General features: G+C 40.4%; 1 protein-coding gene across 1 annotated transcript; it reads right to left on the bottom strand.

Moving 5' to 3' along the window:
• Positions 1 to 1416: 1416 nt before the first annotated feature.
• On the bottom strand, positions 1417 to 6091 carry adra2db (adrenergic, alpha-2D-, receptor b). Its single transcript, XM_084944831.1, has one exon. The coding sequence runs from the start codon at positions 5664 to 5666 to the stop codon at positions 4395 to 4397; it is 1272 nt and encodes a 423-aa protein (XP_084800957.1). The 5' UTR covers positions 5667 to 6091; the 3' UTR covers positions 1417 to 4394.
• Between the last annotated feature and the right edge of the window lie 5493 nt (positions 6092 to 11584).

Genomic DNA, 11584 nt, shown 5'->3' with positions numbered 1-11584 from the left:
ATCCTCTTAATGCTTTACTTACTCTCCCTGTATGTGTGAAACAGACGAGCGCCTGGCAGAGAGCTGAGAGTGTGTTTGTCTTATGTGTATTTACCGGTGATGATAGAAATAAATAATAATCAGTTGGCAGAGATGCACCATCGTCCAGCAGAATGCATAATCAGCCCAAGTAATCTGTCTCATCACAGGAATGAGGGAAAGCACTGGAGCGTGTTAACAACAGTCCAGATTGTGAGAGAAATGTAGCAGAGATTTCCCCAAATGAAGCAGCTGCACAAATGTTTTGTTTGAGTTTAAATATTGTCTGAGGATAAAAAGATTTACTCTCTCATGAATTGTGTGCAATTTATGAGACACTGTGCACGGATGGATGCAGTATCTCTCACTCACTGATGTGTAAAGCCAGTTAGCAGCAACACAGCATTCAGAAGGCCTTGTTGTCCACTTTCTATCTGGATGGTGCAATACTTTAGACCTGTAGTTCTGGAGGAATTCATGAATATAAACTCAGAGAGGTGCAAATGTCCCTGAATGTTCTGGATGTAGTGATGAAGAGTCCGTTACTTAAGTATCACCTTCTATTACAGCTCTGTAGGGGTAATAATATGGTAATAACAAGTAATTACCACTCTACAAAAGTAATATCAAATAACCAAGTAATGTGTCAACTATCATCATACCTGAGTGATATTTCACTGAAATTTATATAAATGGGCAATAAATATTATTACCTTTTTTCCACCTTATTACATCATTATTACCTCATCACTACCAAACATTTAAATCAGAGATAGTTTGGAGTTAAATGGAGGTAAACTTAAGTTGTCTCCTAGAATGATTACGCATTACTTTTGGAACTATCTTTGTACCTAATCCTGAATAACAAATAATAAGGCAGGTACCAGAGCAGAGATAACTCGGATTACGTGTCCTAGTTGGGTCTTTGGGGACTAAAACATTTCCAGCACAGTCCAAGTCATTAGTCACCCCTCAGACATGGTTTTTTTCTGTATGAGAACATACAAGGGGAAAACATAGTTTTGTTTTAAGGCATTACAGCCACCAAGCATGATGTAAACGTTCAGTCCAAATGAGCGACATTGTATCAGTTATGACTAATTACATGGCTTACATATTTCTCTTTGTTTATACACATTCTTTATTTGTTGAGAATCAAAGGAATAAAGCAGACGACGAATCATAAGACAATTTTAAAACCAGTGATCCAGTCCACTTTCTTAAACTTCCAGCCACTGTATTGTTATTCAAATTGGAGTAGATTGTGTCATTTGATGATAATTTATGCAGATTTAACAGCAAACTCGCCGTGCTACAGAGTTTCCACAGCAGCAGGGAAAATGTTTGCTGGACTGGCTCTATCTAAACAGTGCCCATGTTCACCACAGTGAAGGGAAATGCACAATAATGTTTTAATTTCCAAATCTCTACGGAAAAAAACAAAACATAGTAAAACATTGTTTTCATAGTAAATATCTTAAAATGCAATATGAACGTCACTGGGATTCAGTTAGTAAAATCTGCTCTCAAACTCAGATAATACCACTATCATCTTTAAATTAGTACTGCACCGGTGTGATTTATATTGTCGACTCAAGTCACATAGTGGTTGCGTTTAGCGGGGCGATATATTAGAACACCCTGGAGACATGAGCCCAGTTCCACCCTCGCTCAGACATGACACCAGCTGATTTACACTAATGACATACTGAGGTCTCCTTCTCTGGATACACAGCTTCCTGAGATTGAGTCGAAATTTGGCCTCACTTGCCTCCAATCCTTATCTTGTTAGAGACAATTGAAAAAAGCAATTACCTGCAGATGCTCCGTTGTGTGATAAACAAGGTAATGTAGCAGACGACAAGAAGCAACTGCTCCCTTCTCCACTCTCTCCCTTTTCGTAAGATGCTCACTTTTCTCTGCAGCACACCTATCTTGAAATATTCATAACTGTCTCTTTTCTGACTATTAGGACTGCAAATAACCTTGCAAAAATTTCTGGCTCTAAAAAGATGTTTTTTTTAAACTCCAAATCTTCACTCTTCTTCCCCTATTAAGAGGCTCGAGTGGGGCTTTTTTTGTCAACAGTCCACATCAGGAAATGTTGTGGCTCTGTCCAGTTGTTCTGTTGCTCTCATTAAGTCTTTAGAAGAGAGTTTAGGAGGTCAAGGGTCACTGCAGCTCTGCTTCCCTTCCTGAGCCAGTCGCCAACTTTGTTTACATTCTGGGATAAGGAAAAGAGTTTGTGGATTGTTGTGCAGACTGTAGAGCTTCAAATCTGCAAAACAGAAAAAGCCATCACAGGCTTGGTTTTGAATAAAAGTTGAGCTATCAGAGCGTTTATGCAACGACTGGTGAAGGACTGTGAGAATTCTCCATGTTTTGCTTTGTCATACTTTCCTCCCGGGTCACCAAAGGAAAATAACAGCATTGTAATGTAATATTGCAAGTGCTCGCTTTCAAAAGATTTAACAGAGCTGTGCTGACGTTTGAAGAGACTTGCCTGGAGGAAGTGCACATGAAAGCGTCAGAAAACACTACAGCTAATTAAAAGTATTGTGCCCCAATCCTGCTGCAGTTGAGCAGCTGATTACAAAAGACAATTGAATTTGGAAGTGTGATTTAACAAGGGAGTTGGGTGTCTTGTCAGCCACGAATCAGTTTACTATCAGCAAATAATTTAAATATGAGTGTTTCATTTTGAGGTAATGAAAAATGCACTTGTAATTTTGTTCTCTGGAGAAATAAGGTTACATGTAACATGTGTACAGCAACATCCCATTAAGTCACAGATAAATAAGCATCAATCCCATCCTGCTAAATGTGATGAAGACACAAAGCTAATTACACCGACTCTTACAAGTGCGACTTGACCCAGACGTTTAATTTCTTTCAAGAGTTTGTGAATCCCTCCGCGATATAGTTTCCTCGCGCTAACAACACTCCTCTTGGACTTTCTGATTCCCTTCATAAATAAAATGGTAGTTCACATTAAGAGAAAAGAAAATATGCAGCCATCTTCACCCTTGTTTCTCCTGACAGTATTTTAACAATACCCTTGTGAAGGTGAGCATACTTCACAAAAACTGCTTTCATTTTTTTTTTCTCTTTTTCAGCATGACATCCCTCAGACAGGGTGATTATCTTTGGCGAGGGGCCAGTGAGCAGTAGGAGTGCTTTGAAGACATTCCTAAGAGGATATAAATAGTGTATTTATACTCAGAGCGGTCCTTCATGATATATTCACCGTATGACATACACGTTGTATCCCACATGCATCAACAACCGACCACAGTCACATGTTGTATGGAAAACAGAGCTGGGAAGTTCAAATACAGTCTTCTAATAACACTCCCATCCTATGTATGCGAGTTGTACCAATGCCTTAATCATTTTTTACTCACATACTGAAGAATTGTCCCTTATGAATGATTTCTTCTGCAGATTTTTCACTATATTAAGAAAGTGGTAATCTAACAGCTTTATAAAGCTTAGCATCACAGTGTGAGGCCTGACTTATAGATATTAAACTCTCTTTTTTTAACCAAAGAGAGCTCACAGTGGATTAAACCAGTCCTGAGATCTTATCAGGAATGTTTTTACTTTTGTTATTTTGAGTGTTCTTCTTCTGTTTATTCAAGAATATGTCAAACCTACTTAATCCACCAGGAGGCTTTTGTCTAAGACTAAAAAACGATATGTATAGTAAGTTGGCACTGCATGTTTAACAGCATCTTAAAATATTTAATGACAAAATGTTAAGCAGTTGCAGGGAAATGAAATACAGAGACGTGTGCAATCAATTCTGCAAATGCAGGCCTCAGCTCGGCCATTGTTCTGGTCCTGAGGTGGTGTGATAGCATGGCGGAGGTGTGAGATTAGACTCTTACATAAGTTTAGGGGTTCACTGATAAGAAACAGCTGATAACCTTGCTGTACCTTTAACTGCAGCAAGCACAGAAAGCTACACGAATTACCTGAAATAATGCCAAACATTTCATCCATGCAGAATTCAGCACTTTTTTTCCTCTTCAGTATCACAAAAAAAGTCAAAATCTCCATGCTGGAGATTAATCTTCTATTTATCTCGGCACCCACAGTGACCAGCTGCCAACACTCAGAGTCCAGCAACAGACGTGACCATGACTTCACCTTACCCTGAAATATCTGAGCTTGCTGCAGGAATGGTCAAGTATATATAATGATTTATTTCAATTATAGACAATTTAATGTGTACACAACACTGGATATTTTTAATATGCTAAACATTACATTTAAATGATGGAGTAGCAGAATAGTCAGCCAAGATCAATAAGTTATAATACTATGATTTCTTCCCAATGTTTCTGAGAGCCAGAAAATTATTTTTCAACCTTTCATGTGCGTTTTGATGTCCTGCATATGATTTTCTTAAAAGCTTTTCTGAAATCCCTGTTGAAAATGGTGTAGATTATGGGGTTCACAGAACTGTTGCAGTAGCCAATCCAAAAGAAAAGGTTGAAAAGTGCAGCGGGGATGTAGCAGCTCTCTCTGCAGATAGCATGCAGGCTGTAAGTAAAGAAGAAGGGGAACCAGCAGAGCACAAACACCCCCATCACTACCGCCAAGACGAAGGTGAAGCGCTTCTCCCGCATCTGGGCCACTTTGGTCTTGTTGGCTGCGGCCAGCTGTTGTCGTCCAGCTGGGTTCTTCTGCTCCGGGTAAAGTTGTAACGCCCGGGCTGAAGCCCAGGAAAGTCGGCAGTTCTGGGGAGGACAACTGTCCGATCCCTCTACTTTCCTTCGCTTGGTGAAGCGATGGTGTCGGGGTTTCGTATCCGATGCACAGCAGCTCTCCTCCAGATCGATGTCGTCCAGCTCCCCTTGCTTTTGCGGATGGCTGCCGGAGCTTTGACTGCTAGGGCTCTCCATTTCGAACCGGTCCTTCCTGACAAAACAGGTTTCTGACTGAGAGGGCTGCCTCTCCAGGCCATTCTTAGCCACGAACACGGTGGAGGAGCGCTGCTTGGCAACTTTATAAATTTTACAATATACCAGAATCATAATGAGACCGGGAGCGAAAAAGGAGACCAGGCAGGATGAGAGGATGTACCAGGTTTCATCATTTAGCAGACACTCCCGTTCATCGTGTTTGGTCATGAGGAGAGGAGGGAAGGAGATGATAGCAGATATTATCCACACTACAGCAATCATGGACTTGATGCGCTTAGGTGTCCGTTTCAGATTGTAGCTAACCGCCTTTGTTACTGACCAGTATCGGTCCAGGCTGATGGCGCACAGGTGAACGATGGATGACGTGCAGAACAACACATCCAGAGCGAGATAGAAGGCGCACCAAGTACTTCCAAAGTACCAGTAGCCCATTACCTCGTTGACGAGGGAGAAGGGGATCACTAGTGTGGCCACCAGGATGTCCGCCGATGCAAGAGAGACCAGGAAAAGGTTCTGAGGGGCACGGAGAGCCCTGCTAGTAAGAACCGCTACAATCACCAACACATTACCAACAATTGTGACCGAAATGATCACTGTAACCACGAGGATGATGAGTGCGGTGGCTGCCTCTGTGTGTGGCAGAGCGAACGGTGCGTCGGTGGTGTTTTCAACGTTGGAAACATTTTCCAACAAGAGGCTTAGCTGGGTTAAATCCATTCTGTCTGCAAATTGTCCGTTTGTATCATCTTTGTTATTTCACCCTGTTCTTTTTCGAAACATCTACGGCTGAGTGCGCTGAGCTGTGTTGCTAAAGCATGGGGATCGGCTGCGCGTAAAGCTCCGGGTCACTATCGAGTGCAGCCCACATAAGACACGGGGGCTGCAGACGTGATCTCCTGAAACAGCAAACTGTTTAACACACGTCCTTTGGGGAGATCCGACACGCACATCAGATGTCGACTGTGTGAGAAAACTGCGAGAGGAGCAGAGTTCACAATCCGCAAAGACTCCGAGAATAAACTCGCTCCTGCGGCATCCATGTCATGCGTAATGCTAGTTGCGTTAGGGTGAACCGCTTCTCTATGGAGACGAACGGGAGATGCACACTGTGTGGAATAAATGTCCACACAGGAGCGAGGTGACATCACCGAGAGAACCAGCCCATTTCTAAACTGAGAGAGAGAGAGAGAGAGAGAGAGGAGATCTCTTTAAAACTTTAAAGCGTTTCTCCACATGTAAGTTTGCTTGTTGTCCTTAATATTTTTTTCTTTCTTCATGTTTAATGTCTCTGCTTTACATGTTCAAACCAAAACGCCAGTAGGAAAAAATAGACACATGCGAGTTTTTCCTTCATCCTTTAAAATGAGGTTTCCTACCACAGCGATGCCTCATTCTCATGGCTGTTTATCAATCGGATTTTATATAAGTACACTGCTTGATCAATGTATTATCATAAAAAAACAAGGACACACAAATATTTTAGAAATCTATCAAAAACTTCAAAACTAAAAAAAAAAATATGCTAAATTCACATTTTTTGAGCTGGCACAAGGGACTACTCTGAGAAGTCAGAAATGAATCAAGCATAACATTCAACCAGATGTGGGTGAAACATTATTCTGGGTATAGGGTTGGGTGAATACATTTGTTAAGCACTGTATGTTGCATCAGAAATAATTTTTCATTGAAAAACCTCAATAATTTATGATGGCAACATCATTAAGAGTCCCTGATGGAACAAGAAGTAAAACAGCACAGCTGGAGGTTTCTCTGAACTTTATCAACCCTACAGGCGATGAGTTAGGAGGGCAAAGTGTTCAAATTAAAATAGCTTTAATGGAAGCAGTGATCACTGATCAGTGCATGAATTTTGTCAGTGAAGCATAGATGCGCATCTATCATTGTAAACTACTTTTGTGAAGGCCTGACTTGTTTATGTGCAATCGCACTCATCCATTATTCATGAATTATAATCTGGAATTGTTCTATGCTGGCACAGTGAAGGTAATACCTGTTGCTGCGGTGCTTGCATCTGTTTGCTCTGGAGGTTCAGTTATATAACACATATGCAGCTATGTTAGGCAACCAGACATACAGCCAGGGGATGTTTATGAAAAATGTACCAGCCAAACAGAAAGGTGCACACAAGGCCAGAAGAGGGGTCACTTTGAAGTACTCTGATGTGCAGACTGTAGCTTTGCCCAACACGTAAGCGCTTCACTTATTTGGGATTTTAAAGTATATGAGTAAATACCATGTGGCAGAAGCCTGTCATTATTGGATTTCCAGTGCAGGTAAACCTACATGGATGCCAACATAAAAGCTGGTTTTAGGTGTACGTTTGTGTCCACGCTTGAAGGCTCAAGAACATGAACATGTTTGTTTCCCTGACTCTTTTCCCGCTCACTCTCTGTAACCTCTCCCCACAGTATGAAAATTAAAAAAAGCTTTAAAGAGCAGGGCAACTGTCACCACATATCAGTGGTCAGTGGTAGATGTACCCTAAAGGGTCTACCTGCTGAAAAAAAAACAGGAAAAACACTGACCTCAGTCACCAGCACCCTCAAACAGCCTTTACAAGCAGGAAAAACAGTCTTTATTGCACCTGATTTTTTTCTTTAAAAGAGAACTGCCCACAAATTACCATTATTATAAATGAGCACGATTAGTTTTGCAATTCTGTGATGGAAGATGCAATTAAGTATCTTTCTTTCTCAGCTTTCTAAACACTAAAGGGACAATAATGAATTCATATTAAGTTTGCAAAGGACAAAAACACAAAGACAAGCTGTTCAGGTTAGATTAGACATCTTATTTACGAGGTGTTTGCATTAATATTCCAACAATATGTTGCATATTCATACAGTGGTTTTGCAATGTATAACCAAATGCTACTATTGTTTCTGCATCTTTAAACCACAGGGTGAAAAGAAATGATGTAACTGTTTTGACATCTTCTGCTTGCAGATGTTGATAAAATCTAGTCTAATCAGCACCGATGCTTGTGAACTAGCTTTGCTCTCTACAGAGAACATTGCAGGCAATTTTTCAAAAAAGAACAAATTCTGATGACAACAGTTTTGTCTTCCCATTTCTGCACTTTGCTGGTTTCAGAATGAACAATTATATAATTTTAAATTCTGTCTAAAGTCACTGAACAAGCTTGTCAATATATTCTTTTGTGCTATGAGATAACACAATTCACTCACTCTTCTATACAATAGAAGAACAAAACCTAATCAGAACATTATCGGGTGAACTTGGGAAATCTATATATAAAAAACACTTACAGACATGTTCCTTCAAGCCTTCCGTAATTTCTATTCCAAGCAATGCAACAATACCCAACATCCTGTCTCTTTGGATACAGCTTCCTGTTATGCTGCAGTCATCGGACATAGTGAGGTGTGCATATAAATGCAAAGCTATCCTGAAGTCCTGAAGGTTTCTCCCCAAATATGACACAAATCTTACCAACTGGCTATTCAGACAATTTCACTTTCCAATTCAAAGTAAAATCCATTACAGAGGAGGCAAAACTAATAAGCTGCTTAACATGTTACATGCTTGACAGCTTGGTGACACACATGACAACTCTGTAATGCAGATGCCAGATTCATTTACTGTCATGGTATGAAATCTTAGCTGCTCTCCGGAGCTGCAGAGGTGTTAGGAGCCAGTGTGTTCCCATGGGAGAAATAGCACGACATTTCAGGCACATTCGATGTGTGTGCTTTCACATCAGAAGCCTCGAGAAGGTTTTCTGGGTCGAGGTGCTCTTGCAGCAGTGTGTTTAAGACTATCCTGTCCACCCTAGCTGTAATTCTGATGCATCAATCTCTGCTGAAGTTTGGAAAAGTGTTCACATCTTGTTCCAGCATCCGTACCGACTTTAATCTCATCAACTCATCAATCATTAGGTGTGCACCATGATTCAACAACTTCTGTCCTTGCCAGCAGGTAATACTTTGAGTAATGTGTTTTTAGTGATAAATACTGCCCACAGAAAATATTCATTAGCTTAGCAGTGATTATTAATATGCTTGCTGAACACAATTTCACTGCTGAATAGCTGCTGTGTGTACACTTATCAGTTTCGTGGGTGCTTTCCAAGGTAATCGCTAAGGAAATTTAGCAATCAAGGAACTGGACCACCACACTGGTCTGATGTGTGTCCAAGCTCACAGGAAACCAACATGATGAAAAGCAGTGCAGAAGCATGTTATTATGACATACAGTAACGTAGATAACATTGTTTATGGGAAATACAAGACTGTGTGAACAGTCAGGGCTCAGTACATATGCAGGCTTGTAGGGCATAAACATTGTATATCTATTGTCACAGGAATAAGTAACTTAACAAATATATGTGAGCCGATGCATCTGCAGCAAGTGCATTATGTAAATATTGTGAGTCACTGTGAGGTTTTCCATATGTGTGACAGATTTTACACTCGTGTTAAGCATTAGAAAAAACCTGGTAAGCACTGTGTGCACCCCATACTGAGACTGCACTGTATTTCACAATAAGACTCCATTACTGCAGTCTGTAGAAACATAGATGCATTAAAATCAAACCTTTGAAAGGGAAAGCCAAAAAAACCTGCTGTAAAATTCTCAGTACTGACCAGTATCAACATATTTAACTGAGTCCAAGTTATTAAGCTTTTCTTACGAAATCATGTCAGACTAAGTTATTACTGGAGAAAGTTCTAGATCACAAGCACCTTAAAAGTGCATAATAGCCTTATGAGCTATATTTGACATGTGCAATAGCTCAGACATTAATTAGAATTCAGGACAAAAAACATTGCTGGAAAGCTGTAGTGTGTTTCCACCAGACGGTCAGTTGCTTTAATGTACACCTGAACTTGTCACAGTTAGCATCATGCAGTTTTTTCTTTAAAGCTAAACTAGTTTTTTCTCTTTTGGACTAAACCATTAGCGCCTTTCAGCGGGTAGGAGATACATCAGAAGCTCCAATACTGCTGGAGATACAATAAAGAGTAAATCAAAGTATTCATTCAATAAGCTAATCGTTTGTTTACTGTGCCTAATAATGTTACATTTCAGAATTACCAATAAAAGTGCTTTTTTTCTGGATATATGATGAGGCTGTGATTATTTACTTCCACTATTCCCCACCCGACTGCTGGGATGCCCTTTTATGTTGATAAAACAGAGAGATCCCTGGGAGGGCACCTTATAGAGGTTGCAGCTGATGACTGTGTTTTCCTTGCTGCCTCAATCCTCTTACCTTCCTGTTTTCTTATAAAGAGGCTTTTTGGCTGAATGCAAGCAGAACCCACTACTGCGTTATGTAACGTTCCAGGAATAAATGGCCCGAGGTGGCGTGTGAAAACCTCATCTCAGGCTGCAGGTGATTTGTGATAGTAAACACTTTCTTTGGGGATTTCAGTCTGCAAAAAAATCAGCCATGACCCAGTATGATTACTTAAATACTGTACAGTCTATCCATCTTAATTTCCATGTGTGATTACAGGATCCTTGGCTCTTTTGGATGTGTCTGCTTGTAGGAGATAGCTCGGGTGTGGGAAGGACTATGTGTGTCACAGCTACACTGTGATTCACATGTCTTTTTGTTTTTTTCACAGATTGCACATCTTCCACATCTCCCACCTTCTTCCACTGTCGCTTTTGCTGTCAGGAGCCCCGGCAGGTCAGGAAAAAATACATGACTGCTGACCTTTGTTGTGTCCCAAACAAACAAGATCTCCCTCACATTTTTCCACAGCTTTGGACAAAACCGCCCTGGAATGTGAAAGCGTGACCAGATTAATGAACCCTTGAAGGTCATGCATGTCACCACATTCCCTGAAAGAAGTTTCACCTTGAATTATAAGCAATCAGCCGAAATTCAGGATGGCTTTTTGTTAGGAAAGCTGTTGATGCCAAATGGCAATAAAAATATCACAAATTACATCAATTTCACTGCAAGAAAAAATAGAATTGGCTCTTTAAAAAAAATAAAATTAATTCAAATAATTAAGCAGGCATGGCATATTTTTTGCAGATCATTAAACTTACTTTGAATATATTCAGATTAGCAACTGATCAGCTTGTTTCATCAGCTGCTCTGTGAATCGGAACGAGGCATAAAGGGCTACATCTTTGATAAAGAGCTTTAATGGTTGTGTGCACAGTAGAGGAAGGCGCTTTTAAAAGTCACTTCCAGGGCCGTAGAGAATAGGCTTCCTGCAAAAACACATCAGGGAATTATTGCCCTTCTCATTTTAAGAGAAAGAACACATTTGTAGCTGGTTAGGAGTCGTTCACTTTCAGAGCATTTGTAGTAACTTAGTTAACGCCATGGTGGCCCTTTGCCCTGGGCTGAAAATGAAAAAGAATGGGTGTGGAATAAGGGTCTTAAGCACATTAAGCCTCATTTTATCTTCAGCAGTGGGATCAATTTCCTGTGCCATAAGAAGTGTGAAAGTTTTTGCATCCAATAGTCTTTTCTCCAAAAACTTCACAGAAACTCCCAATTTTGTCTTCATTTGGAGACACTGAGAAAAAGGGAGGAATGACTCAGAACTCACAAGGACTTACATAACATGTATAACAAACTATCACTATCAGACAAGTAGTGGGCTCTCAGGTACTCTATTATGAGA

The sequence above is a fragment of the Perissodus microlepis genome, chromosome 2 (genome assembly GCF_051167445.1).
Source record: "Perissodus microlepis isolate ML-2025 ecotype Zambia chromosome 2, ASM5116744v1, whole genome shotgun sequence".
Taxonomy (NCBI): Eukaryota; Metazoa; Chordata; class Actinopteri; order Cichliformes; family Cichlidae; genus Perissodus; species Perissodus microlepis.
Note: the sequence above shows the minus strand (reverse complement) of the source record. Positions and strands in the feature narration are given on the sequence as shown.

Excerpts from the sequence above, each read along its gene's own strand:
- adra2db (XM_084944831.1), bottom strand. The coding sequence starts at position 5,666 with ATGGATTTAACCCAGCTAAGCCTCTTGTTGGAAAATGTTTCCAACGTT.